Source organism: Dendropsophus ebraccatus, chromosome 2 (genome assembly GCF_027789765.1).
Source record: "Dendropsophus ebraccatus isolate aDenEbr1 chromosome 2, aDenEbr1.pat, whole genome shotgun sequence".
Taxonomy (NCBI): Eukaryota; Metazoa; Chordata; class Amphibia; order Anura; family Hylidae; genus Dendropsophus; species Dendropsophus ebraccatus.
The window spans coordinates 40,815,892-40,843,767 of record NC_091455.1 but is presented as its reverse complement, the minus strand read 5'-3'; the positions used below and the strand labels follow the sequence as shown (position 1 = coordinate 40,843,767).

The 27,876-nt window shown below is 43.4% G+C and overlaps 1 protein-coding gene across 2 annotated transcripts; it reads left to right on the top strand.

Moving 5' to 3' along the window:
* Window positions 1-108: 108 nt before the first annotated feature.
* Window positions 109-27,876, top strand: LOC138783133 (carbonic anhydrase 13-like). 2 transcript variants are annotated; one of them, XM_069957420.1, is made up of 7 exons: window positions 109-164; window positions 7,971-8,177; window positions 13,459-13,577; window positions 17,279-17,374; window positions 20,112-20,174; window positions 25,490-25,645; window positions 27,325-27,876. In XM_069957420.1, the coding sequence occupies exons 2-7, from the start codon at window positions 7,985-7,987 to the stop codon at window positions 27,460-27,462; spliced, it is 765 nt and encodes a 254-aa protein (XP_069813521.1). In that variant the 5' UTR covers window positions 109-164; window positions 7,971-7,984; the 3' UTR covers window positions 27,463-27,876. The 2 variants fall into 2 exon arrangements, with proteins under 2 accessions (XP_069813521.1, XP_069813523.1); XM_069957422.1 differs by lacking the exon at window positions 20,112-20,174.

Here is a 27,876-nt window from a genome sequence, read left to right as displayed (position 1 = left end):
GTGCCGTTCCTCCCACTTCCACTTATAGGCTTATCTTGTAGAACCAGTCTGACTTACTGTGCTGCTGTTGCTGCGCCGCTGATGTATGTTTATCTAAAAAGAGAGTAGCAATGACCGGATGGTTCATAGAAGAAGAGACGGAGAAGTGATCAGACGTGCCAGCTGTGAGTATAAATAAAATCATGATATTATATATATAGCAATATCTGATGCATGGCTATTGCAGGAAGCTGAAGAGGATAATGGTCTGGAGGGATGACTAGTGAAAAAGCTGCTTTACTTATTTTTATTTTATTTTTTTTAACTAAACGCCAATAAGGTTTAGTCATTCCTGTGCAATGTTATTTTCTATATCTTCAGTAGTTCTAGGAGCAGTGGTGCAGTATTGGAGAACTGCCAATACTATGCACATTGCGGTTCCCTGCTAACGATAAGTACATTAGGTGGGATTTTATTAATCCAGTCCCTGGAATATAACATAACACTGCGAGTCAATGATTAAATGGAACTCCAATGGATGTGTTAATTCTTTTACAAACCAGGTAAAGGCAACATGTTGCTAGCATACCCTGTTCACCTAGTTGTCCTAAACAGTTAAAGAGGTTATCCAGCGAAAATCTTTTTCGTTTAAATCAACTGGTTTCAGAAAGTTATATAGATTTGTAATTTACTTCTATTTAAAAATCTCAAGTCTTCCAGTACTTATCAGCTGCTGTATGTCCTGCAGGAAGTGGTGTATTCTTTCCAGTCTGACACAGTGCTCTCTGCTGAGATCTCTGTCCCAGACAGGAACTGTTCACAACAGTAGCAAATCATCACAGAAAACCTTTCCTGCTCTGGACAGTTCCTGACACGGATAGAGGAGGCAGCAGAGAGCACTGTGTCAGACTGGAAACAAAACAAAACATACAGCAGCTGATAAGTATGGGAAGACTTTAGATTTTTAAATAGAAGTAAAATACAAATCTATATAATTATTTGAAACCAGTTGTTTTGAAAGAAAAAGATTTTCGCTGGATAACCCCCTTAACCCCTTAATGACTGCTAATACACCTTTTTACTGACCTTAGAAGTGGGCCTTATTCTGATACATCCGCCTTTTTAGTGACCTATTGGAATAAGTAAATGCCGCACTCCTGTGTCCGCATCCCGGGAGATCAGCTGTCAGGAGATCAGCTGGACTCCCACTGTAAGTACCTGAAGCAGAAAACTGTCCCTTCCGGGTAGTTTAACCCATTAATTGCCGCTGCCCCCCCCCCCAACAAGTGGTTTGGGGGGGGGGGGGCAGATTGTGGGTACAGAGTCACTTTAAGGCCCAAAATAGGCCAGTCACTAAGGGGTGCATGCATCTGCATTTTGGAAAATATATGTCAGACATATAGTGAAAAGCCAAGGATAGAGTGACTTAGAAGGTCATTGCTAGGAGTGCTTGTTCTGGGAGCAGAAAGAACACACTGTTGCTAAGTCCTTTACTGTGATGCAGACAGCAAGAGAAAGAGTCACAGATATTCATTACTAGCCTACCCGCTAATGAGTGACAGGTTTATTCTTATCACTGTGCATAGGGAGAGATCTGTCAATCATTGGTGGGTGGGTGGGGGCACATCATATCTCAAATCTCTAATTCCCTATATCTTCATAATAGCCAATGAGATACTTCAGCTCTGGCTACTGTATAGTTACCTCACAATGCAACTTATTTTAGTTGCTGGTTGGATTGAAAAAGAGAGAAGAGGAGCACAAAATAATCAGTACAGTAAATACAAAGTAATTACTGTACGCTCCCCTTTAACTACAAACATGTCAAAATGCAACTCAAAGCTGTCCTTGCTCATAAGGCAGAAGAAGCATAGAAAGATAGAGGATTGTCGGCAGAAAAAGACCACCTGGCCACCTAGGCTGCCCTTTTAGTATTTCCCTTTTTTTTTATCTTAGTACAGATATATGTTTATTCCAGGCAGGTTAACATTCAGTTATTGTAGATTAACCAACCACATCTGCTGGAAGTTTGTTCGAAGCATCGACTACTCTTTCAGTTAAGTATTCTCACGTTGCTTTTGATCTTTCCCTCAACTAACCTCTCACCGTGTCCTCTTGTTCTTGAGCTCAGTTCTTTTCTAAAAACGCTTTCCTCCTGAACCTTATTTAGTCCTGTAACAAAGGTTTCGATCATGTCCCCCCTTTTCCTTCTTTTCTTCACACTATACAGATTCAAATCCTTAAGTCTTTCCTGATATGGTTTATGCCTCACACCCTCCACCATTTTTGTAGCCGTCTTTGGACCCGTTCTATTTTATCAATATTCTTTATGTAAGTGAGGTCTCCAGAACTGGACACAGTGTTCAAGATGTGGTCTCACCAGAGCTCTATACAGCGGGATCACAATCTCCCTCTTCCTACTGGTTATACCTCTAGCTATACAGCCCAGCATACCATTAGTTTTCCCCACTGCCTGGTTGCACTAGTGACTCATTTTAAGGCTGTCAGATATCACTGCCTCTAAATCCTTCTCTTCTGAAGTCTTTGCCAACACAGAACTGCCACTGTGATACTCAGATAGAGGATTCCTTCTCCCAAAGTGCATCATTTTACATTTGGGAACATTGAACTGCAATTTCCACAGTTTAAACTGTGGATTGTATTGATTACTATATTATTAATTGGCTATTAAATTGCATTATCATGGATAAGGAAAGTTTACATTGTTTTTGCACTTTATCACTTTACTACATACACTTAGTGGATACATCATTTTTAATATGGAGCTTATGAATTATGTGCTATCACAATTTTTTTTTGTGTGGGGTTTTTAATACTGACTTTATAAAATATTTGAACTATTGACCTATTATGTTTATATTAGTGGGGTGCACTCTTTCTTTGTGTCTTGTATTTTTCTATTTAACTACCCCATAGAGAACACAGCATAGACAAAACTTCCTGTGTATGTGCAGCCTGGATATGAATGAGGCTAATAAAACAGCGCAGAGCATTATATTTTATCCTAGACTTTATATCCTAAAAGGTTTCTCAGGTAGATCATTAATGTAATAGAAGGTTATAGGCACTTGAATAAAAAAAATTCTAATCTTATTTGGTCACGTATCACACAAACTCTCTAAAGCCAAGTAGTAAAATCAGCACACTGATGTGGAGTTTGTAGACAGGAATGTTATGTTACTGCTTTTAGTTATTGACTTATAGTGCATATACTGTAAATGTAATGTATATATGGATTGTTATTTGCCCAGTTATTGTGCAAGGCTGAAATATTCTGCTATGATAGGTGACTGTGTGTATGTTGACTTCCTATCTTCCAGTTTATGGGAAGATGCGCCAAGCATGGTGAACTGGACCAATGTAGAACAGGATGCTATGTATTATGTATTTTATTTAGTCACGTATTGCTGAGTAGTAAAAACAGCATAGTAGACACTGATTTACTTGTTTCACCTGTCACTCCTTATTAACATGGAAGAAATCCCAGGGACAGTAAATAACCTTATAATTCTGTAAAGAGCACATGGTTTACTGAATTACGATGACTGTACTCAGCACATTCCTCAAAGGCTAAATCATTGCTGCAATTATACAATTAGTTCCCCTTCATTATCCAATTCATTATCCCTCCATTGCTAAATAACTTGTGTGTGCATGTAACTGTGGTTGGTGAATTAGACTGAAAACCTTATTAGATAAATTGCTAAATTCAAGTCAAATCCTTGATAGCCCTTGATTATCTAAGTAAAGTTCATTATTTGTACAGATATCTGCATTATTCTGTAGTAATGGCCATAATTTTAGAGGATGCACTAGAAAGAAAGAAGACACTAAATGGCGCACATAACATGATACTGCAGAGGTAAAGGTAGAGGTGTATAGTGGCTAGAGCTTAGCTGTCAGTAATAAGGGTGCGTTCACACGTACAGGATCTGCAGCAGATTTGATGGCGCAGATTCAAAGCAAATCTGCACCATCAAATGACCTGCAGATCCTGTATGTGTACATGCACAGTAAACCTGTATAGCCGTCAGCGGCCCTTTCACAGTATTGGGGAACCTGGTAGGAGATCAGAGGAGACTGGCATAACAAGGCTTTATTTGGACAATATGTTTCAAGGGTATTCCCCAAAACACATTGGGGGAAATTTATCAAACTGGTGTAAAGTAAAATTGTCTTAGTTGCCCCTAGCAACCAATCAGATTCCATCTTTCATTTTTCAAAGAATCTGTGAGGAATGAAAGGTGGAATCTGATTGGTTGCTAGGGGCAACTAAGACAATTATACTTTACACCAGTTTGATAAATTTCCCCCAATGTCTAAATAAAGCTTTGTTGTATGTTCACCGCAACCCCTATCATCCTTCATGAGATCACTTCCAATCTTGCGAATCAACGTCTGCATGTCCGGGATTCTTTACACAGTTGGATCTCCAGTGTGCCAATCTCCTATGATTCTAGGGGTTTATGTTAATGAATCTAGAGGTGTAAGGGGGCACTGACAGTGTTGATGGGTTATATTCTGTGGATTGGCAATGCAGTTTTTGGCTGTGTGGTATATACAGATGCAACTCTACCAACAATTGTAAATACACCCTTTTCCTTTAAACAATTAGAATTCATTAATAAATTCTATATAAATCAAAAAGAAACATTTTAAAGCACCACTTCATGCTTTCTTATGGTTTCCTACACAGCTACCATAGAGCAACACATGTAGTACCTAAGGCCCCTATTAAGTTTTAGTTCTTTGCCTGCTGCTATGTTATACCAGTTTGGGTTTTGCTTTGTATTGTTTACCTTGTGATGTGAGCAGCATAACCTTCATAATGAGAGTACTGATGCACTTCTTGGTGCTGTGAGAAAAACTACTGCTGCTGAAGGAGACGTACTTACCACCAGGGCCGCCGATAGGGCAGTACAACTGGTACTGCTGTATGGGGCCCGGACTCTAAGAGACATGGGGAGGGGCCAGCCGGCCGCCGCCCCCCGTCAGCTACGCTAGGGGGGCCCGCACGGCCCCCCTTGCCACCTGTTTTTGAGCATCCCGAGAAGCTGCGGCCGCAGCTTCTCGGGATGCACTGATCGCTTTGATGTTCCGCCCGCACATTGAGCGGGCGGAACATTAAAGCGATCAGAATACAGGAGCAGGACCTGGCAGCGTCCTACTCCTGTATTCTCTCCCATAGGCTGCCGGCACTTCATACCAGCAGCCTATGGGAGGCCGGGCCGTGACCTCTCCGGCAGGCGTGATGATGTGACGTCATCACGCCTGCCGGAAGTCCCGTCCCTGCGGCTCGCAAGATGGAGCCCGAAGAGGAGGAAGAGCTGCTGCCTGCACAGCGCGGATTAGGTGAGTAGGATGTTTGTTTTTTTAGGGGCACCTCTGGGGGCATTATAAGTATATGGGGGCACCTCTGGGGGCATTATTAGTATATGGGGGCACCTCTGGGGGCATTATTAGTGTATGGGGGCATTATTAGTGTATGGGGGCACCTCTGGGGGCATTATTAGTATATGCACCTCTGGGGGCATTATTAGTATATGGGGGCACCTCTGGGGGCATTATTAGTTCATGGGGGGCACCTCTGGGGGCATTATTAGTTCATGGGGGCACCTCCGGGGGCATTATTAGTTCATGGGGGCACCTCTGGGGGCATTATTAGTATATGGGGGCACCTCTGGGGGCATTATTAGTTCATGGGGGCACCTCTGGGGGCATTATTAGTTCATGGGGGCACCTCTGGGGGCATTATTAGTTCATGGGGGCACCTCTGGGGGCATTATTAGTTCATTGGGGCACCTCTGGGGGCTTTATTAGTATATGGGGGCACCTCTGGGGGCATTATTAGCTCATGGGGGCACCTCTGGGGGCATTATTAGTATATGGGGGTACCTCTGGGGGCATTATTAGTTCATGGGGGCACCTCTGGGGGCATTATTAGTATATGGGGGCACCTCTGGGGGCATTATTAGTATATGGGGGCACCTCTGTGGGCATTATTAGTATATGGGGGCACCTCTGGGGCATTATTAGTTCATGGGGGCACCTCTGGGGGCATTATTAACTCATGGGGGCATCTCTGGGGGCATTATTAGTGTATGGGGGTACCTCTAGGGGCATTATTAGTTCATGGACAAAGTAGACCAGGAAGTGAGGATTTTCTGCAGCTTCAGGCTGGGTTCACACTACATATATTTCAGTCAATATTGTGGTTCTCATATTGCAACCAAAACCAGGAGTGGATTGAATACACAGAAAGGATTTGTTCACACAATGTTGTAATTGAGTGGATGGCCGCCATATAATGGCAAATATTTGCTGTTATTATAAAACAACGGCTGTTATATTAAAATAATGGCAGTTATTTACTGTTATATGGCGGCCATCCACTCAATTTCAACATTGTGTGAACAGATCCTTTCTGTGTTTTCAATCCACTCCTGGTTTTGGTTGCAATATGAGGACCACAATACTGACTGAAATATACGTAGTGTGAACATAGCCTAAAACAATTAGAATTCAACCTTGTTATTAATAAATTCTATATAAATCAAAAAGAAACATTTTAAAGCACCACTTCATGCTTTCTTATGGTCTCCTACACAGCTACCATAGAGCAACACATGTAGTACCTAAGGCCCCTATTAAGTTTTAGTTCTTTGCCTGCTGCTATGTTATACCAGTTTGGGTTTTGCTTTGTATTGTTTACCTTGTGATGTGAGCAGCATAACCTTCATAATGAGAGTACTGATGCACTTCTTGGTGCTGTGAGAAAAACTACTGCTGCTGAAGGAGACGTACTTACCACCATTGCAGTTCCAATTCTATGCCTGTCAAGGTGATGCACCTGTGCTCAGTGTTGCTCTGCTGTGTGGGGTCCAGGAGACTCATGCAAAGACTGTGTTAAAGGGGTTATCCATCGCTACAAAAACATGGCCACTTTCCCCCTACTGTTATCTCCAGATTGGGTGGGGTTTTGAAACTCAGTTCCATTGAAGTAAATGGAGCTTAATTGCAAACCACACCTAAACTGGAGACAACAGTAGGGGGAAAAGTGGCCATGTTTTGGTAGCGATGGATAACCCCTTTAAGTAAAGGTGCCTTTACACAGAGAGATTTATCTGACAGATTTTTGAAGCCAAAGCAAGGAATGGATTTAGAAAGAGGAGAAATCTCAGTCTTTCTTTTATGACCTGTTCTCTGTTTATAGTCTGTTCCTGGCTTTGGATTTAAAAATCTGTCAGATAAATCTGTCTGTGTAAATGCACCATAAGGAAGCTTGATCCTGGTGTGTTTGGATCATGTACCAGAGAAAATTCTTTGCAAGAGCATCATTGTGTGCAGGCATTGACTGTATTTGTTTAAAGTTGCTTGAGTTATTGCAGGTGGGTGGCGCTCGTTGCGCTAGTTGCCACCTGGCTGTCTTTCCCCATCAAAAACGTGGCATGTGGCAGGATGCTTCCACAACCACATTTGCATATTTCAAACCATCGGGTCATTTGAATGCTGGCATTCAGTTTATGTGCTGATCTATGTTATTACATCTAAATAGTCTTATTTATAGAGACAGAATAGTCCTCCTCGAAGTGCAAATGTCTATGACAGTAATATTGATTGTGCCTGAGTATTTCGAGCAGATGACTGTGAGAAAAAACTATGGAATGCATACTCTGCAGCATGAAACCCATTGCTTCCTCCTTATTGGACAACTATAAAATTCCACATGGTCTGAATGTTCTTCACACAGGCATTACAGAGATTGGGCTGGCTGTATTACTCAAATACCCTGCTTTAGAAAACTTTCACACAGGCATTACAGAAATCTCCCTGCTTTACACAACTCTATGTATGCATTGGTTTATAATAATGTTCAGCACTTCTAGGGTTAATTATACCTAAATACCACATAGAAAACAATGCATCAAAAATCCATTCATCACTATATTATTGTTGTTAATACTTTTCAGGAAAAAGCCCAGAAATGGGTGTGTCTACCTCACGCCATGGACGATGCCGGCCTCGTCAGTCCCCGATTAATATTTGTACAAAAAAAGTCAGATTTGACTCCACTTTAAAGCCTCTGTATATCTCCTATGATCCTAAATCATCACGAAGACTTGTTAACGTGGGTCACTGTTTTAATGTGGAGTTTGAAGACACCAATGATAAGTCAGGTACGTTATGCTAATGCTGTTAGTTATTGACTTATAGGGGCAGATTTATCAACCAATCAGATTCCACCTTTCATTTTTCAAAGAATCTATGAGGAATGAAAAGTGGAATCTGATTGGTTGTTATGGGCAACTGAGCCAATTCTACTTTACACCAGTTTGATAAATCTCCCCCCATAGCGCATATACTGTAAATGTAATGTATATATGGATTCTCATATGCTCAGTTAGGGTATGTTCACACTGAGTAAATGTGGCGGAATTCTGCAGCGGAACTATCCGCCGCAAAATCCCGCCTGCCTCAGTGTGCCATAGCCTGTCTATGAGAGGGCTTGTGCACCTCCACTTCAGCCCCTCTCTGCGCAAAGAACTGACATGTCAATTCTTTGCGCGGAGAGAGGCGGGAGCGGAGGCGAGCGAGCTTTGGCTGTCCAGGCATGCTAAAGCTTTGGCTGTCCAGGCATGATGGGACTTGTAGTTTTGCAACAGCTGGAGGACCTGGTCTGAAGCCCTTGGTCTGGGCTGGGGTTTGGGTGGGTTAGAGGCAGTAATATTTTGTCCATGATAAGAACATTGATGGTCTGGAGCAGATGATATGTGCCTGGGGAGATGCTCTGCAGGGGGTGACCTGGAGTTTTGAAGACACCTTGACACCTTAACAATTTTATAAGGGCCAAAAGCCCAGATCACATCCAGTAAACCTACCACTAAGTAAAACGTAACTTTTAATAACTTTCAAATAGAAATAATAAGTATAAAGTTGTGCTCATTAAAATCACAGAGCTTCCATAACCTTCTACAGTGAATCAACCTATATCTGTATAGTCATAGTAGCTGCAGACTACTGACTACCTCGTAGTATATTACTATCTAACTGGGCTATGAAAGCAATGAATTTAAAATCAACCGCACAGCCCCTCAACTAGTTTCACCCACACATGGGCTTCATCAGGAGGAGGGCTTATGTGAGGGCGGCGCCCACTAAAGGGCCTTATTTATAGTACTCCCCATTGACATCATCAAGAAGCGACGTATCTATTCAATATAAACACTGCTATAGGACCTTTGTGATCATGTGGTCATCAATAGCCTATCAACTAATGCCATGTCAGACGCCGTGTGTCCATTTCCTATACAAGTAGTCACGCCCCTCTGGCGCTCACATGACGTCCTAACCTAGTCCACATCACTTCCGGGTCCACTCCAGACTGGAAATGGACACACGGCGTCTGACATGGCATTAGTTGATAGGCTATTGATGACCACATGATCACAAAGGTCCTATAGCAGTGTTTATATTGAATAGATACGTCGCTTCTTGATGATGTCAATGGGGAGTACTATAAATAAGGCCCTTTAGTGGGCGCCGCCCTCACATAAGCCCTCCTCCTGATGAAGCCCATGTGTGGGTGAAACTAGTTGAGGGGCTGTGCGGTTGATTTTAAATTCATTGCTTTCATAGCCCAGTTAGATAGTAATATACTACGAGGTAGTCAGTAGTCTGCAGCTACTATGACTATACAGATATAGGTTGATTCACTGTAGAAGGTTATGGAAGCTCTGTGATTTTAATGAGCACAACTTTATACTTATTATTTCTATTTGAAAGTTATTAAAAGTTACGTTTTACTTAGTGGTAGGTTTACTGGATGTGATCTGGGCTTTTGGCCCTTATAAAATTGTTTTGGTATTTGAACCATCCAGATTACCTACCTTTAGGGCACTTTATTTTTGGTTTGTTTGACCTTGACACCTTAGCGCAATACCAAGAAACAAGGTCAGTGTGTTGTTAGTGGAGAGTAAATAATGAGCCGACAAGGCTAATAAGCCACAATAGATGACCTTCAGCTATGGTATGTCATTGTTACCAAGGCAGTGTAGTCAATTTCAGTCATGGAAAAGGTCAGGTCAGGAGGTCTGCATCGCCTATTACAAATGGCAACCATGATAGAGGAAAAGTGAGTGATCACGGGGGATCCGACCTCTGTACCCCATGGCCGATCTCTGTACCGGACCCTAACTTCTCCAATATGAATAGAATAGCCATGGGTACCACAGGTGATCCGCAGGTCTATTCATTCCCATGGAGCTGCCGGAAAGAGCTGAGTAAGCCGAAAGAGCGCTGTACTCGGTTCTCTCTGGTACCTGAATAACTTTATGTGATTGAGTAGAGACTATTGCATCCTTAGCAGCCACGAGAGTTTCCTCTTAGGTTTAGCCTTAGGTAATGGTATTACTCATCAATACTTTGTAATGTGCATAGTACAGAATACCTGCCAAATCTTATGGAATCACCACTACATAAAGCACACCTCTAATAGGTTTAAGCAAATTATTTTAGTCAATGGTATGTGTTTTTCCAGATCAGGAAGAGGAAGAAAATGATGTAATCATCTGCATAAAAAAATCCCAGCTAGAACATGGTTGCTTAATCTTGGTTTTTTATGATGGCCTGAATTTTTCCAGGCATGGACTTTACTAATGATTAAAAAAGTTATACTTAAAGCCAACATTCTCAAGAACAGTTTATACAGTACATGTAAGGAGCCATAGCCATACATTTTAATCTAATTGAGGCTCAGACTGTTTGCTGTCATGATTAGAATCAATTTGGTTAAAAAGAATTTCCTGGGGAAAAAAAAGAACTTTAGCACTCATCATTTTGTGGCAAGATACATTACTATCCTGATCAAAAGATCTATTTTGTATCCCTGGAATGAGAAAAGTGTCCATATCCATTTGTGTATTTCAGATCAAGAAAGAGAAATATAACTTGTGTATAAAGTTAGTGTATAAAATACCCTAAGCTATGTATTAGGCTATGTTCACACACTGTCAAAATGAGTTTGGTTTTTATTGGGCAGTCGTCATTTAACGCCAAATAGCAGCCGTTATTTTTGTCATATGTAGATAAGTGACGGCCATCCAATAAAAACGTACGTCATTTTACCAGAGTGAGAGCATAGCCTTAAAGTGACTCTGCACCCACAATCTGACCCCACCGAAAACCACTTGTATCTTCGGATAGCCGCTTTTAATCCAAGATCTGTCCTGGGGTCCGTTCCACAGGTGATGCAGTTATTGTACTAAAAAAAAACTTTTAAACTTGCAGCCCTGTGTCAAATTGGCGTGGCCTAGAGTGTGTGTGTGCCCTAGGATTGCACCGCCTCTCCGTCTCTCCTCATCACTAGGAACGCCGGGCAGAATGTTTCCTATTCATCACCTGAACACAGCACAGGTGCCTTAACGATCCAGCTCATGTGCAGTGTTCAGACAGGTTATGAATAGGAGAAATTGTTGTAGGGCCATTCCTAGTGATAAGGAGGGCAGGGAGGAGGGACGGAGGGGTGTTGCAATCCTAAGGCATGGGTGCTCTAGGCCACGCCAGTTTGACACTGGGCTGCAAGTTTAAAAGTTTCTTTTTTAGGATAATAACTACATCTCCTGCCGAACGGACCCCAGGACAGATCTTGGATTAAAAACAGCAATCCAAAGGTACAAGCGGTTTGTGGGAGGCAGATTGTGGGTACCGAGTCGCTTTAAAGCGAATCCATAGACACTGGCAACCCCCAAAACCGCAGTTCTTTTTTTACGCAAGTACCAGTTCAAGCGGACCCCAGGACCGGACATAGCTGCTGGCAATGCAAGGGTACTAGCAGTCGGGGGGGGGGGGGGGGGGGGGGGGGGGGGGGGGGGGGGGGGGGGGGGGGGGGAGGAAGGTGCCTATATGTTCAATTTAATCCGCATAGACAACAAATCAACTGCACATGAACATTTACAAAACACGTAGTTATATATCTTCAGATAGATCACACTAGGGCTATGTTCATACTATGTTTCTCATGTAAAAAAGAGAAAAGACAGCTACTAAATAAATTTAAAATAACGTCCATTATCACCGAATTATAATTATCTGCATTGAAGTCAATAGAATGACGGCCGCCCAATACATATATAGTGTATTCAATGATGGCTGTTGTTCAAGCTATTTATTTGCGGTTGTTATTTGGTGAACAACAGATGTTACTTTTTGTAGAAGTAGAAGTTCAGAATATTGAGCAATACCTTTCAGTGATATTGTGACTACGTAGCGCTCCTGGGAGTATTTAAAGGGGTTATCCAACGGTACAAAAACATGGCCACTTTTCCCCCTCTCGTCTCCAGATTGGGTGGGGTTTCAAACTCAGTTCCATTGAAGTAAATGGAGCTTATTTGCAAACCACACCTGAACTGGAGACAAGAGAGGGGGAAAATTGGCCATGGTTTTGTAGCGCTGGATAACCCCTTTAACTAATGCGTTCCCACAGCACTCTACAATCATTGTATCCTGTTCATTTCTACAATGACTGCAGGGGTCCTCTAGGAAATTAAACATAGACGTAATAAAACATACGTTAATAATATACGACATGGAGAGAAAGGAGCTGCTGCATCTCACACCTATGGCTGACACTAATGCTTCTCGGCTACATTTAAAAACCAACGCCATGTCTGTATTTTATTTTTATCCATTTTCTGAGCAGTTAGCACTCCTCCTGGTAAGACCCATGTGACCCCAATCAGCAGGAAGCACCTGTGCACCTGTGTACCTCCTATTCTTCCCATTCTACCTGCAGGAATGATGAGTAGTAAGACCGTGTTCACACTTGTTTTGCTTGGTGGCAGCTTTCTCCGCCGGTGGTGCCTGCTGGGTTTTGGGGGGGCCCTTGGGGTTTGGTCCTGTGACATTGGGGTTGCAGGGCCATTCTATGGCCCCCCTTTCCTGCTTGAGCACGATTTGCGGGGTTGGTGGTCGCTGACCGACACAGTGTGGAGTTAGTGTGGGGACTCATGTTAACCAGAGGACATGCACGTGGTACATGAGGCAATATGGTTTGATCAAATTATATACCAACATCCTGGCGTTGGTTTTTAAATGTAGCCGAGAGGCATTGGTGTCAGCCATAGGTGTGAGGTGCAGCAACTCCTTCTCTCCATGTCCGTATTATACATTAATAAAAGCTGTTCCTATTTATGGCTGCTTTTACTTTCGTACAGACACAACCCCTCCCAGCACACAGAAAGGGTTGTGTCATGACACAGCAGGAACAGAAATCAACAACCCTCCTTGCTCTGTCAGTAATTAGTTTGGTGCGGGATATTATATTGGGATAAATGTCGGCTTATATTTATCCCAATATTACAGTATACACTATTCAGAGGCATTGCACCACAGAGCTCAGTGCTCAGCTCCTGGATAATGTCTTTATACAGAACGTTTGACTACCGTCCTTTTGTTTTTTAGTTGTAAGCGATGGACCATTGACTGGTTATTACCGCTTACGTCAGATCCATTTTCACTGGGGGGCTTCTGACAAAGATGGCTCTGAACATGTAATAGATGGGCAAGAATATCCTGCAGAGGTAAGATGATGTCATAGATTATTAGAGGAATACAATTTTGTTATCAATAGTCCTGTAATTATAGTGAGCCAAAGAAAACACTTACATACAACTGCCACTAGGGGGAGGGCTCCTTACATAGAAACACCATTAAATTCTAAATATGATATATACATACATTCACTGTTCGCTATATATATATATATATATATATATATATATATATATATATATATATATATTGTAGACATGTCACAGGTGAAGTGTTCGAGGGGAGGTACATCTCACCTAGGTTACTTCATAGTGTGAGATGGTGAGTCCAGGAGGGATCTGTTGCTCAGCAGTGTTATGCTGCTGAGCTATTATTTATTATTGCCGGGCCTGGACTTACATGGAATGGCAGGTAGGTTTTTGGTAGTGGGACTTGCCATTCCCTTCCCCCCGATCCAGGTCAGGTTTTGGGATCAGGTGAGCTGTGACCCTAATCAGCCTCACAAGGTAAAGCCCTGCAGAGGATCCAGTGTTGTCTCTCAGCCAGGGGTGAACAGCCTGCATGCTGATTCTCCTGGGAGCAAGGAATACAGACGCTGCTGGAGCATATATATACCCTGCGGTAGCCAGGTGAAAGACGCACTGTGATAAGTGTCAGATAGGTGAGCCAACTTGTTAGTAAGCGCCCAGACGGGCAAGATCTTTTTGTTTGTTTTATTCTGTAAGCACGGTGCTGCTGTGTTTTGTTTGATGGACTGTTTATGCTGCAAATAAACGCCAAGCTGTTATTTTACAAGTCTAAGTCTGCTGTGAACTGTGTCCAAACACACCATCCCCCGGGAAGATCCCTACAATATATATATATATATATATATATATATATATATATATATATATATATATTGTTTTGCTGAGGAGCCATCTTCCTTTCCTGCAGGGCAGCACAGAGGCCAACATCTCCTTTGCCTCATGTATAATTCAGCCCAGTTTATAGGAAAAATTATTGTCTGTATGTAGAAGTATCTATTGAAGTAGAACCCCTTGACTGCAAGCATAACAGAATAAGAGGTAACCCAGTATCAGGATCTGTAGATTGATTTTATATGGGGGATTAGGAATGAGCGAACCAGTTTCGTTACGAACTTTGGGAAAAGTTCAGTTCGGGACCGAACTTTGAGAAAGTTTGTTACAAATCTGGTAAAAATAACAACCGCGACGCAAAATTGTACTTTTGTTACAGAATAGACCATTATACAAGGGATTATTACTCCTAGAATCACTTGTATCCTGGTTTTCTGTGAATATTAAGATGTGTGCCATCACCCTTAAATTAGTCTCCTCAGATATACCTGGGTGCTGCCGAATCAAAAATGTAATGTGACAGCTGTCTGTGAGTGTTAACCAAGACACATGAAAGCAACTTCAGTGTTCAAGCTTATCGAATTTATTAAGAGAAAATCAGTTCATATCTTTACAATCAGGTTAAAAAAAAATAGAAGAACCCCGTTTAGCTGCAACAACACAAGTCCAAACTGCAGTCCAACCTGCCCCGGTGTCTTACCAACGATGTCAGGCCCGGTGCTCTCAGGCTGTCCTACATTTTGTGAGCCTCGGTGAACGAAGCCACAGTGGGCAGGAGCTCCTCCGGACCATCAGGTAGGAGATATATGAATGGCTGACCCAAGGTCAACTAACGGTGGGAAGTGTTGTACCCCACAAAGGGAGGAACATTGTCTCTGCAGTGCAGCAGGGAGGGCTGCATGTAATAAACCTCATAGTGCACAGGTTTCTTCGAACATGTCCTGCCAATTGTTGATCCCTTTTGAGGACCCAACTCTGTGAGCAGGCATCAAGGACATCATTCCACTCGTCCGTATTCTGGAAAGTGCGGTGAACAACATCATCAGCGAGGAATCCCAGGCCACCACTCCAAGGCTGAACATCCTCCTCCATGAATAGTCTGTTCGCAATCATACTGGCCTGGGTGCAGTCAAGTACTCCCTCCTCCTCAAATAGTCTGTTCTCAATCATACTGGGCTTGGTGCAATAAGGTACTGCCTCCTCCTCAAATAGTCTGTTCCCTATCATACTGGGCTTGTTGCAATCAATTGGTGCTGCCTCCTCCAATAGTCTCTTTTCAACCATACTGGGCTGTTTGCAATCAAGTGCTACTGCTTCCTCCTCCCCCTCCTCTACACTGGGTCAAATACAGTACTATTACTGCTGCTGGTTCCACTGTCAAATGTCTGTTTTCCACCCTACTGGGTCCAAGGAACTTTGTGTCCTATGTCCTGTGTAATCCCTTACACCTTGGCTAATTTTTTTTCACTATTTTTGCACTTAAATTTTTTTCCACTTTTTTCATTGTAATAGCAACTGCAACTAAAGGAAACTATACCCTATCACACTCCCACTATTGTAGCTGCAATTATTCAGCCGTTACAGCAAGGTTCGTTTTAGGTTTTAACTTTTCAAAAGTTCTCTCATCCCTAATGGGGATATATGATGACAGATGACAGATCTCAAAATTTTGTCGCATTTTACCATTATTTTATGGTGTGGGAATATAGGCTAAGGGCCTTATTACACGGAGCGGTAATCTGCTAATTCAGGCCAATTCGGACAATCATCACTCAAACAATAATCAGCCAAAGAAATTCATGAGCTGATTTTGTCTTTTGGTCCTTGCCTAAAATCATCAACTGATGACTGTGTAAAGAAAATAATAAAGTATATACATACCTGTCCATGCTTCCTGGTGGTTCTGTCCTTTCCCTGGTATCTTCATGACTTCTGCCTGATGCCCGCAGCCGGTAGTGGAACTTCAGAGCCAGTCTCTGAAGTGACAGGCCGCTCAGCCAATCACCGGTTGAGATGGGACAGTGCCGTGGCCAGCTGGCTGAGCGGCCTGTCACTTTAGAATCCGGCTCAGCAGGTCTTGCTGAGCCGGATTCATAGTACCGAATGAAGCAAGCGGCCGGAGCCGCTCGCTTCATTGTGTGAATTGACAGAGTTTCCTACGGCCGCAATTCACTGAATTGCGGCCGCAGAAAACTGACACCGCACCGCAAGGGATCCCGGCCGGAGCCTATACAATGTGTATACACTCTGGCTGGGATCCCATAGAACAATAGGCTGTTGCCGATGGCAACAACGGCCGTACTTTTACGTAGTGTGAACATAGCCTATGTATAAAACCCTTGCTGCATGATAGTCGAGCTGTATAATAGCTGTGATCGGCGCTCGTTTACATTGCTGATCGAGCCGTGTAATACGCCCCTAAGTCTGCAGTGCTTTGACAGGTCAAGAAAGTGTCAAAGGGAAAACACAGACATAACATCGGAAGCAGAAGTCAGCAGGATGGGAGAGTAAAAAATTTAGTTTCAAAATGCACGCTGGTTGCTTCAGATACAATAATAGACTGACGCAAAAGAATGGTTGCTGGGGATGCAGTGTACAATAACTACTATGGTGTCAGGTATCTTATTACAGTAATCAATGTTTTTCCGACTTAACGTGATGAAGAATTCAAAAACAATAGTTGTTTGTAAATAGTCATTTCTCTAATAAAGAAAAACAATTGTGATGATAAAAATATATCTGAGAGGCACTATTTAAGCATATTTAAACCTTTATTTAGTCTTTATGTATTTTGTGCAGTGTGTTGTGTATTTGGATTATTGAAATGATGAATTATATATAAAAATCTATCTTTTTGTTCTCTTTTGCAGTTGCATATAGTGCACTGGAATGGCCAGAAGTATCCTTCCTTTGATGAGGCGGTGAAGCATCTGGATGGTGTGGCTGTGATAGGTGTGCTATTGAAGGTACTCTCTATTATACCAACTTAGTGTATGTTCACACTGAACAAAATAGGCGGAATTCCACTGTGGAGCTCCCTGCCGCAGAATCCCGCCCTCCTCAATGTCACACAGTGTCTCTATGGGATGGCTGGCGTGCTTCCGCTTCCGTCGCTCTCCGCTCAGAGGATTAACATGTCAATTCTTTGAGTGGAGAGTGGTGGGAGCGGAGGCGTGCCACTCCTGGGCTAGACTGCTGGACTCCTGGGCTGCCCTGCTCTGTAGTGTTTCTGTCTATAAGATGGCCAACATGGAGGAGCATGGGACCATGCCCCGTCCCACCAGCAATGGCGTAAATACCAGGGTCGCAGCGGTCGCTGCTGCGACCTGGCCCGCCACGAGGGGGGGCCAGCGAGGGCCCCCCCCTTGCCACTGCTCTGCTCCCCCCATAAATCACTCTTGTGACCGCAAGCATTGCTTTGCTTGCGATCACAAGAGCAGGCTCGTCCGTGCCCCCGGCTGATGTGCGGCTGCCGGGGGTGTCCCGTCCTATCCCCGGCAGCGCCGCGCATTAGTGAACTCCCTGTGCCACCTGGGGCCCTGACTTCCGGTACAGGAAGCACACGTCAGAGACGCTTTCTGTGCTGGAAGTCCCAGCCCCGGCACATAGGGAGTTCACTGATGCGCGGCGCTGCCGGGGATAGGACGGGGCCCCCCCCGGCAGCCGCGCATCAGCCGGGGGCACAGACAAGCCTGAAGGAGAGGATCGCCGGGGGAGCGGGTTGTTAGGTGAGTTTGTGTTTTTTGGTTTTTTTTATTCTGCTTAGCATAGAGGAAAGAGGGGGCCATCTATAATGGGGGGAGAGGGGGGCATCCATAAGGGGGGGAGAGGGGGGCATCTATAAGGGGGGGGGGAGAAGAAGGGGCCATCTATAATGGGGGGAGAGGGGGCATCTATAAGGGGGGAGAGGGGGGCCATCTATAAGGGGAGTGGGAGAGGGGGCCATCTATAAGGGGAGGGGGAGAGGGGGCCATCTATAAGGGGAGGGGGAGAGGGGGCCATCTATAAGGGGAGTGGGAGAGGGGGCCATCTATAAGGGGAGGGGGAGAGGGGGCCATCTATAAGGGGAGGGGGGTATCTATAAGGGAGGGGGAGAGGGGGCCATCTATAAGGGGAGGGGGCCATCTATAAGGGGAGGGGGGAGAGGGGATCATCTATAAGGGGGGATAGGGGGCATCTATAATGGGGGACAGAGGGGGCCATCTATAAGGGGAGGGGGGAGAGGGAGAGGGAGGCATCCATAAGGGGGGAGAGGAGGGGGCCATCTATAAGGGATGGGGAAGAGGGGGCCATCTATAATGGGGGGAGAGAGGGGGCCATCTATAAGGGGAGGGGGGAGAGAAGGCCATCTATAAGGGAAGGGGCAGAGGGGGCCATCTATAAGGGGGCAACATGCAGTGGGGGCCATCTATATATACTATAAGGGGGGGTCACATAGTGTCAGGGCTACCCACTAAATGAGGGTGTAAAGGGGCCATTACAGATGTGCAGTGTGTAGAGAGATGAGGATGGTGCCAGAATAAGGAGCCTAATATGTCTGTCTGGCAGATTCTGTGGATTCATGGCTCGGAGAAGTTCTCATAACAGCCCAGGGCAGATGCAGAAGAAGAAAATGAAAAGGGAAGAACTCCGATCAGAGAAGACGTCCCCTGTGAGTCACCTGATATAACTGCACTGTAATTTATATGGTGTATACAACCTGTGTGGAGCTGGGGCTACCTCTATATGACTGTATGAGGTGATAGTGATCTGTGTACAGTGGATCTTATTCAGTAGCAGCGGTGGTGTTAGTCAGTATGTGGTGGTATTAGTCAGTATGTGGCGGTGTTAGTCGGTATGTGGCAGTGTTAGTCGGTATGTGGTGGTAATATTTGTTACTTGTTATCCGGTACTGTTTTTATTGGTCTTAGTATACTGGATTTGGTCAGTAACAATATAGTGGTGATGGTAGTGGTTGAGGTGTGGTGGTAATATTTCCCCCTTGAATACTGGTATTATTGGTAATATTGGTCTCAGTATACAGGATTTGGTCAGTAACAGTATTGCGGTAATATATATGGTGATAATATTTTCTCTTCCTATTCCTATTCCTTTCTCTTCCTTCTCTTCCTGCTGGTGTTATTGGTAATATCTGTCTTGCGGTACATATATATATATATATATATATATACACATATACACCTAACAGTAGCATCACTTGGTCGTGAAGGGGGGGGGGGCAAGTTGACCTCTCGCACCAGGGCCCAGGAGACATTAGCTACGCCCCTGCCCACCAGTGTCCTCCATAGGCATGTACAGGCTCAGTGGTGAACACTGGGGGGGCAGGACATGGTCACATGCTCCTCTATGTCGGCCATCTTATGGACAGGATCACCATCGAGGAGGGCAGCACAGCCTGGAAGAGGCGAGTCTGATTATAGCTCTATGAGGTACACAGGGAGCTGCTGTTAGTAAGTGCAGTCAATACACTTACTTATACTGTATACTAAGCAATTTTACTATAACATGGCCAACCCCTTTAAGTTAGCATAGGCAGATATAGGTAAAATCTTCTGTTTAGTGACCTCAGGTTTACTTAATCAGTATAATTTATAATCTCCTCTATATAGGTCATAGGTAAGTTTGTCTTATCGGTCACATAGTTCTCCATAATAAATATTATCTAAGTGCAATAAATGCAATAAATTCTTTGTGTTTTTACAGATTGGAGAAACAAATCCAGTCATTCAATATATTATCGATAATCTGGACCATGTAAAAACAAAGGTATGCGCCCAAATAATTTTTAATGGTGTAAACAATACATAAGTCATCACCAGGGTTCTAGATATTTTTTGTATTCTTACTATTGACAGGTACTTCTGAAGTCCTACACAGCATTTTTGTCCTACACTGCGTTTTTGCAATCCGTTTTTTTCATCCTTTTTTTGCAAAAAACGGATGAAAAACGGATGCATTTGTGTGCATCTGTTTTAATCCGTTTTTCCATTGACTCCCATTATAAAAAAACAAAAAACGGATCAAAACGGATCCGTTTTTTTTAAGGACACAAAAACGCTGCTGACACTATTTTTTTGTCTGTTAAAAAAAACGGATCTGTTAAACGTATGCTGAAAACGCAGTGTGGACCCAGCCTTCCCCAGCAGCAAGACAAACAGTAAGACACCGGCTGTGTCACAGAATGGCCGGTGTCAGTGAAATACCAGCTGGATTAACTTAATTTCTGTTGAATTGGGATGGGGGCGCATTCGGATGTGCCCGCATCCCAGTTCACCATACCACACAATGGGAAAGTGCGTCCGGAGCAATTCAATGAATAGCGACTGCAAAAATCTGACATGACAATTTTTCCTGAGGCCGCTAGGAATCCCATGAAAATCCAAATAACGGAAATACAGGTGCCGTTACACCATAGTAGCGTAAGGTCCAGTGGTCAAGACAAACTAGAAAAATCACCGGCGTATGGGGACCACTTAGGACTAACTAATACTTAACTTTTAATAATTCATTAAAAATTGTAGCAAAAAGGTCCACACTAACAACAAAAAGACATACACTAATGTGCTCTATATACAGTGAGGTAACCTACAGGGCAAATGTAGACATAGGGGAGATATCCCACGTTCCCAAAGGGATGCTAATACTTAGGGACTAATGGCCCGGTGTCAAAACACCTAGGATACAATTAAAGAGTCAGGGAGAAAAGGAGAGGAGAGTAGTGGTGCGCCCTGCTCTCTGCCCTAATAACCTCTTGCCCTGCCTTTTGGGGAACCCACCTCCTTAACAGGGTGGCCCCAACCACGGTGACAGTCCCTTCCTTATTGCACGTGCCCAGTAGGAAACAAGAAGCACAGAAGACAGAAAAGAGTGAAAAAACGGTGTATACTCAAAACCACCTTAAAAACAACCAGCAAGAAATATCATATTATATACACAGTACCTATTATATATAAGCTGTGCTTGTTCCTACACAGCGCCTATATCAAAAGCTGTGTTCGTTCCGACGCGTTTCAGCCATCCCAATTGTGGATGGATTCATCAGGGAACACATATAGCACTCCAAAAGGATGTGCTTAAACCAATTCCTGCTGTGAGGGATATCCTTTCATCATAACAAATACATGGACCTCTTAGGAATGGTACAACACAATATAGTGGTAAATGATTCGTACTCAATATGGTGACAGCAATTAAGGAGATAACAAAGGAGAACAAAAGAATAACCCCAAATAAATAAACGGATGAATATAGCAAATAGTTGTACTTAGCTATACAGATGGACTGAAGTTGTGCTGCCTGCGAAGGTCCATGTTCACCCCACGATGAGAGGGTGACACTGAATCAGAGGCAGGCCAGGCTTATATACCAGTGATAGTGGTATTACTTCCGGGTAAAGGCTAGTGTGTTGGTGCGGTCATGTGACCTAGATGTGGTCACATGACTAGGTTGATGCGGTCACGTGACCCAGATGCGGTCACGTGACTCCGCTACAGTCCTGACTAAATGTTAAATAGCCTCTGCTTGTATAGAGGGCGCACAAGCGCCACTTACCAGCCTACAGAAGCTTCCATAGGACGCCGAAAGTGTCAGAGATGCCACTGATGATGTGTATGAGGATATTTACCAATGCAAATACCTCATAGTATATATAAGGGCAAAGGCAAGTTATGTTAATAGCCCACAACTTACAGAAAAAAAAAAAAAAAAAAAAAAAAAAAATATATATATATAAAAAGAAAAATATATAGTAACTAAAGTATAACTAGTAATTCATGATGAATGAAATATAAAGAGAAAACAGTCATAGCCCAACATACACCATTCACCCACATATAGAATAATGTGATGGGTAGCGAGAACATATGGTATAAATACAATTATATGGGGTTGCATTCCTGGGCTGATAAAGCCACTAAAGATACATAATATGATGTCAATAACCAAAAAACAGTCACCAAGAGCACACAATAAGGGCATTTTTAACCAATGAATGATGAAAACACAAGTGCTTCATTGAGGCCCCTTGGACTCACAGTCCCAAGTCTGTAAATCCACTGGGCCTCCTTTTGGAGAAGGCGTTTATCCAGATCACCCCCCCTGGGTGAGGGTCGTAGTACCTCAATCACCTGGAACTTGACCGTCCATGGGTCAACTCGGTGGACCAATCGCATGTGTTTAGCAAGAGGTTTATCTCGACTGTGGGAGATGTCTCCCATATGTTCTAGTATACGTCTGCGTAGTTCCCGCTTCGTTTTGCCGACATACTGAAGGGGGCAAGGGCAGCTTGCCAAGTATATGACCCCAGAGGTCTTGCAATTAGCGAACTCTCGATTCGTGTAATGCTTCCCATCTGCCCCATGGAAAGAACGAACCTGCAGAATATACTTACAGGCCTTACAGGCCCCACATTTATAGGTACCCTCCATTCGGGCCTGTCTCAGCCACATGTGCGTAGATGGAGGGGAATAGTGACTATGCACCAAACGATCGCCTAAATTTCTACCCCGTCTGTAGGTGACAGCCGGTCTGTCATCCACTAGTTGGGAAACCACAGGGTCAGATTTAAGGATTGGCCAAAAGCGATTGAGTATGTCCCTGATCTCGGTCGCTGATGAGTCATAGGTCCCTATGATTCTCGTTTTAGACAGTCCCTCTGTTGGTGTGTCCCTAGGTACCAGTAACGTCCGTCTATCTCGTTGCTTGGCCTCCTTGTAGGCCGTTTTGAGTACATGGTTAGGGTAACCACGATCGCGGAAACGCTTATACAGCGTATCTGCTTCTTGTTCAAACGCAATTGGGGAGGAACAGTTACGCCGAGCCCTGAGGTATTGCCCCTTCGGGATACCTCGGCGAAGTGGTTGTGGGTGATAGCTGTCCCACCGTAACAGGCAATTACCGGCCGTGGGTTTTCGATAGATGGCCGTATTAAGCCTACCATCAGCCCCTCTCTTAAGGGTAACATCCAGGAAACACAATTCTTGTTCCTGGATTTCATAAGTAAACCTCATCCCAATGTCATTGGTATTGAGGCACTGCATGAAATCCACGAACTCGCTGCGCGTGCCTGACCAGATTACTGCCACGTCGTCAATATACCTAGCCCATAATTGTATATGCTGCTGGTATTCCAATAAGTGATCACCAAAGACCATAGCTTCCTCCCACCAGCCCAGGAACAAATTTGCGTAAGTAGGCGCCACAGGGGCGCCCATTGCAGTGCCCCTGAGCTGGTGGAAGATATGGGAAGCAAAAAGGAAATAGTTCTTGGTTAGAACAAATTCCAAGAGTTGTAAAATAAATAAGTTATGTGGTCTATCATGGGTACTCCTGCTACTTAGGAAATGACCCACCGCTTTCAGTCCTAGTTCATGATGAATGGAGCTGTAAAGGGCCTCTACATCTATGGAGCAGAGCAGATGGTGTTGTTCTAGGATAACATCCTGAGTGCGCAGCAACAAGTCAGTGGTATCACGCAGGTAAGATGGTAAAGAGAGAACAAACGGCCTGAGAATTTTATCCAGGTATATCCCTACATTCTGGGTTAGATTGTCAACACCTGAGACAATGGGGCGGCACTTTAAGGGTGTCAGTCCCTTATGGACCTTAGGAAGTCCATAGAAGGTTGCCACCTGTGGGGAGATCGGGTACATAAAATTAAACTCATTCTGATCGATGAGTTTATTGTTTTTAGCTTGGTCCAAGATATTCTTGAGCTCCTTTTGAAATACTGGGGTAGGATCAGACCGTAACAATGTGTAGTTAGACCTATCCTTGAGGACCTGTTGGCACATAGTGACATAATCATTGTGGTCCATGATCACCAAGTTGCCCCCTTTATCCGAGGGTTTGATGACCAAGGACCTGTCTCTCTCCAAGGATACCAGGGCCTTTCTCTCCTCAAAGGACAAATTGTGTCCAACATTAGGGGGGCTAGTGTCCAGTCGTTCGATGGCCTGTATGACGACCTGTAAGAATGCGTCAATAACATCATGGTCCCCCACTGGTGGCATTCTCGTGCTCTTAGGTCTAAGATCAGTGAAGGGGCCAGTCCCCGGAGTCCTATGTTGTTCATTAAGGAGGGAAGACAGCGTGTCGATATTGGCAAAGTCAAGCATATCCAAAGTCGGATCCTGATGGATCCGTTGATTTCTCAACAGGAAGAACTTCTTCCACCTGAGTGACCTACTAAACAAGTGAAGATCTTTAATCCAACCGAAGGTATCCCTTCTGTTGGTGGGGATAAAGGATAGTCCTTTCAACAGAAGGGAGGTCTCTGCTCCTGACAATTTATGATGTGATAAATTAATAATTTGGTTATCAGCTGGAGTCTCTATGTGTTTTAACCCTGTGTGGGTGGTAGTGGACCCCTGTCCAAAAAAGGCACAATAGGAGTAGAGGAGGAGGCATTGGAGAAAGATCGTGTATTGTACCCCCTTCCTCGATTTGTGTTTCCCCTTCCCCTCTGTGAGTTCCATGTTCCAGACCCTCTATTTCTACTATACTAGGAATCCCAGCCGGAGTATATACTATGGGGGACATTTATTAAGTCCGGTGTTTTTTATGCCGGACTTATAAATGTCCCCGCATCTCCGGCGCTACGGGGATTTATGTAGAGGCGGACTGCCTCTACATAAATCCTGTGCGCTCTGGTGCGCACCGCCGAAAACCTACGCCAGCTGAGGACTGGAGTAGGTTTTCGGCGTATCTTTTGGCCCCCCCTCCCCGCCCCCCCTCCGGCGGAAAGTGCCGATTTGCAAATATTTTATTCGCAAATCGGCCATTTGCGAATAAAAAAATACGCAAATCGCCACTTTCCGACGAAAATCATCCATACGCCGGATGATACATGTCGCCCTATGTGTATACACTCCGGACGGGATTGCTCTGACTTCAATGCAACATACATTTTTTATTAATCATGGCCGGTGTTGCAATTTGCAACAACGACCATGATTAAAAGAAAATATATGTTGTGTGAACATAACCTTAACATGTATCTTTATTAGAAAATTATTATAATATCTTCTTTTATGAGTATTATTAAAAAACATTTAATAACCATATATTATATTTATTTTCAGAATAAAGAATGTCCATTCACGCAATTCGATCTTTCAAATTTGCTGCCAAATGACCGAAACTACTGGACGTATCAAGGGTCCCTGACAACAAGTCCTTACTCTGAATGTGTGACATGGATTATCTTCCAGGAGGCGATACCTATAAGCTCTGAGCAGGTGTGAAATACAAACTCATTATTTAGATCAATGCTCTGCACCTAAACCTTTTTGAATTGTATCTATTACTCAGACCCCAAACTATAAATATTATAGGGAGACAATGAAAAGTAGTGACTGGGAAGATTCTGAGAAGTGGACCGTTGCTGCCATTGTCTTCATTGCTGTGATTGTCCTCATAGCTGCCATTGTCTTCATTATGCATGACAAAAGTTTGGTTATACTTTGTTGCTAAGGGACATGTCCTCCAGTAGGTGCCAAAAGGTGTGGGAGGTTGAATAGACCGTATGCAAAATCCACTTCTGAGAAGAATATGCAAAGTAGCCTCTAGAAGCTACTCAAGAACCCTGCCATGTCTGTCTACAGATCTGGGAGAAATTCTATTTTTCTTCAGTCATGTTTCAAGACTCTTTAAAGGGAAAGTGTCATCAGAAAATACCCAATTATTTAGTCCAAGTTTTTATTTCAAATCTATTTATCATAAAAATCTTAAAATATTGCAGTATTAGAGATGAGCTAACCTCGAGCATGCTTTAGTTCATCCGAACCCGATCATTTGGCATTTGATTAGCTAGGGCTGCTGAACTTGGATAAAGCTCTAAGGTTGTCTGGAAAACATGGATACAGCCAATGACTATATCCATGTTTTCCACATAGCCTTAGGGCTTTATCCAACTTCAGCAGCCACCGCTAATCAAATGCCGAATGCTCGGGTTCGGATGAACTCGAGCATGCTTGAGGTTCGCTCATCTTTATGCAGTATACATTCCGACCACTAAGCCTAAAAGTAAGCTGAGACTTCCCATTTTGTCTGTAATGATGAGGAGGAAACTAGGAAGTGATCTATACAGAATTACAGCAATAGGTGACACTGGTATATACAGAATACAATAGGGAGCTCAGTTTCCCTCTCTTCTGTAATATGACCGATACATAGGTCACAGAGGTCACTGAGCATGCTTACAAACTTGCTCTATTCAAATAATAGGGTTTGGAGATATCACTAAATGCTCTTAAAACAGCTCAGTAAGATGCCAGCACCATAACAATGTACAAAAAGAAAATAGAAACAAATTAGAATAAAAGAACATGTATCTATATCTGGCTGTAAACAGTAAAAGAAAATCTAGGTAATACATTGCTTTAGGAACACATCCTCCAATAGGTAACGCCAGAGAATAGGCTCCTTTCCTACTTTGCATACGGATTAGTACTGATATATCAGGGTTCAGGGGTTTTCCATACACCTACAGTGATCTTCTTGTTCAGCCAAGTTCAGCTCTGAATTTCTGCAAATTTATAGCTGGAACAATACAGTAAACGTTATGTGAGTTGTTCATAGGTATAGCATCAGGTTTAAAAATTGGAGACAGGACAATGTCCATTATATCCTCTGGCTGTCAGTTTTCAGGAATTTTCCTAAAGAATCTTTCACTTACTATACCTGTTTTATTGCATTTTTCTTTAAAGCGAATATACTACTCGGTACATTGCTCTGCATTTTTTACATGAACAGACCAGGACTGGCTCGGGGATGCCGATGCTGCAGTCCTTTTTTTGAACCGCCGTCCGGGTCCAGCGCATGGCACTGGTCTATTACCGGATATATCACGTATATCTCTAGGCCAACACAATACTCCATATGTATAACATCCTTATCCTTCCATCTTTGTCCCCAGCTCAACCATTTTCGTGGCTTACTCTGTACTTCAGAGAATGAAGATCCAAACTTCATATTAGAAAATCACAGAGCGCCTCAACCTCTCGAAGCCAGAGTTGTCAGATCTACATGCAAAGACCAGACACACAAGCCCTAAGCCATTTCTCCCCATATTTCATCTATGCACATGGTCAGACAAGACTCATTTCACTGGAAGAGGATCAATACAAGCTGCAGTGGATATTTCTTTCTAATAGACCTTTCTTCATTGACTATAATAGGCATTGCTAATGAACCGAGCAGGATACTCAATATCCCGGATAGTGAAATATCACCCTGTTAGTAAATATATATATATGATGGACTGTGTATTAAAAATAGCTTGTGTCCCGGTAAGCAATTCCAATAAAGTCCAGGTACATGCTGACGCTTGCCCTGTATATACGCCGTGTACAGTATACTGTATAAAGACCTTATTGTATTGATCTGCTGAATAAACCTGATGTATATTAGATTATTTTTAAGATGATGGTCATTAATTATTGATTCTGCCTAAAATAAAAATGAAGTA

What these genes read in the sequence shown, in the direction of transcription:
- LOC138783133 (XM_069957420.1), top strand. Translation starts at nt 7,985, where the DNA reads ATGGGTGTGTCTACCTCACGCCATGGACGATGCCGGCCTCGTCAGTCC. An exon ending in AGACACCAATGATAAGTCAG is followed by an intron (nt 8,178 to 13,458) that starts GTACGTTATGCT and finishes TTTGTTTTTTAG; the next exon opens with TTGTAAGCGATGGACCATTG. An exon ending in TACCTATAAGCTCTGAGCAG is followed by an intron (nt 25,646 to 27,324) that starts GTGTGAAATACA and finishes CTTTGTCCCCAG; the next exon opens with CTCAACCATTTTCGTGGCTT.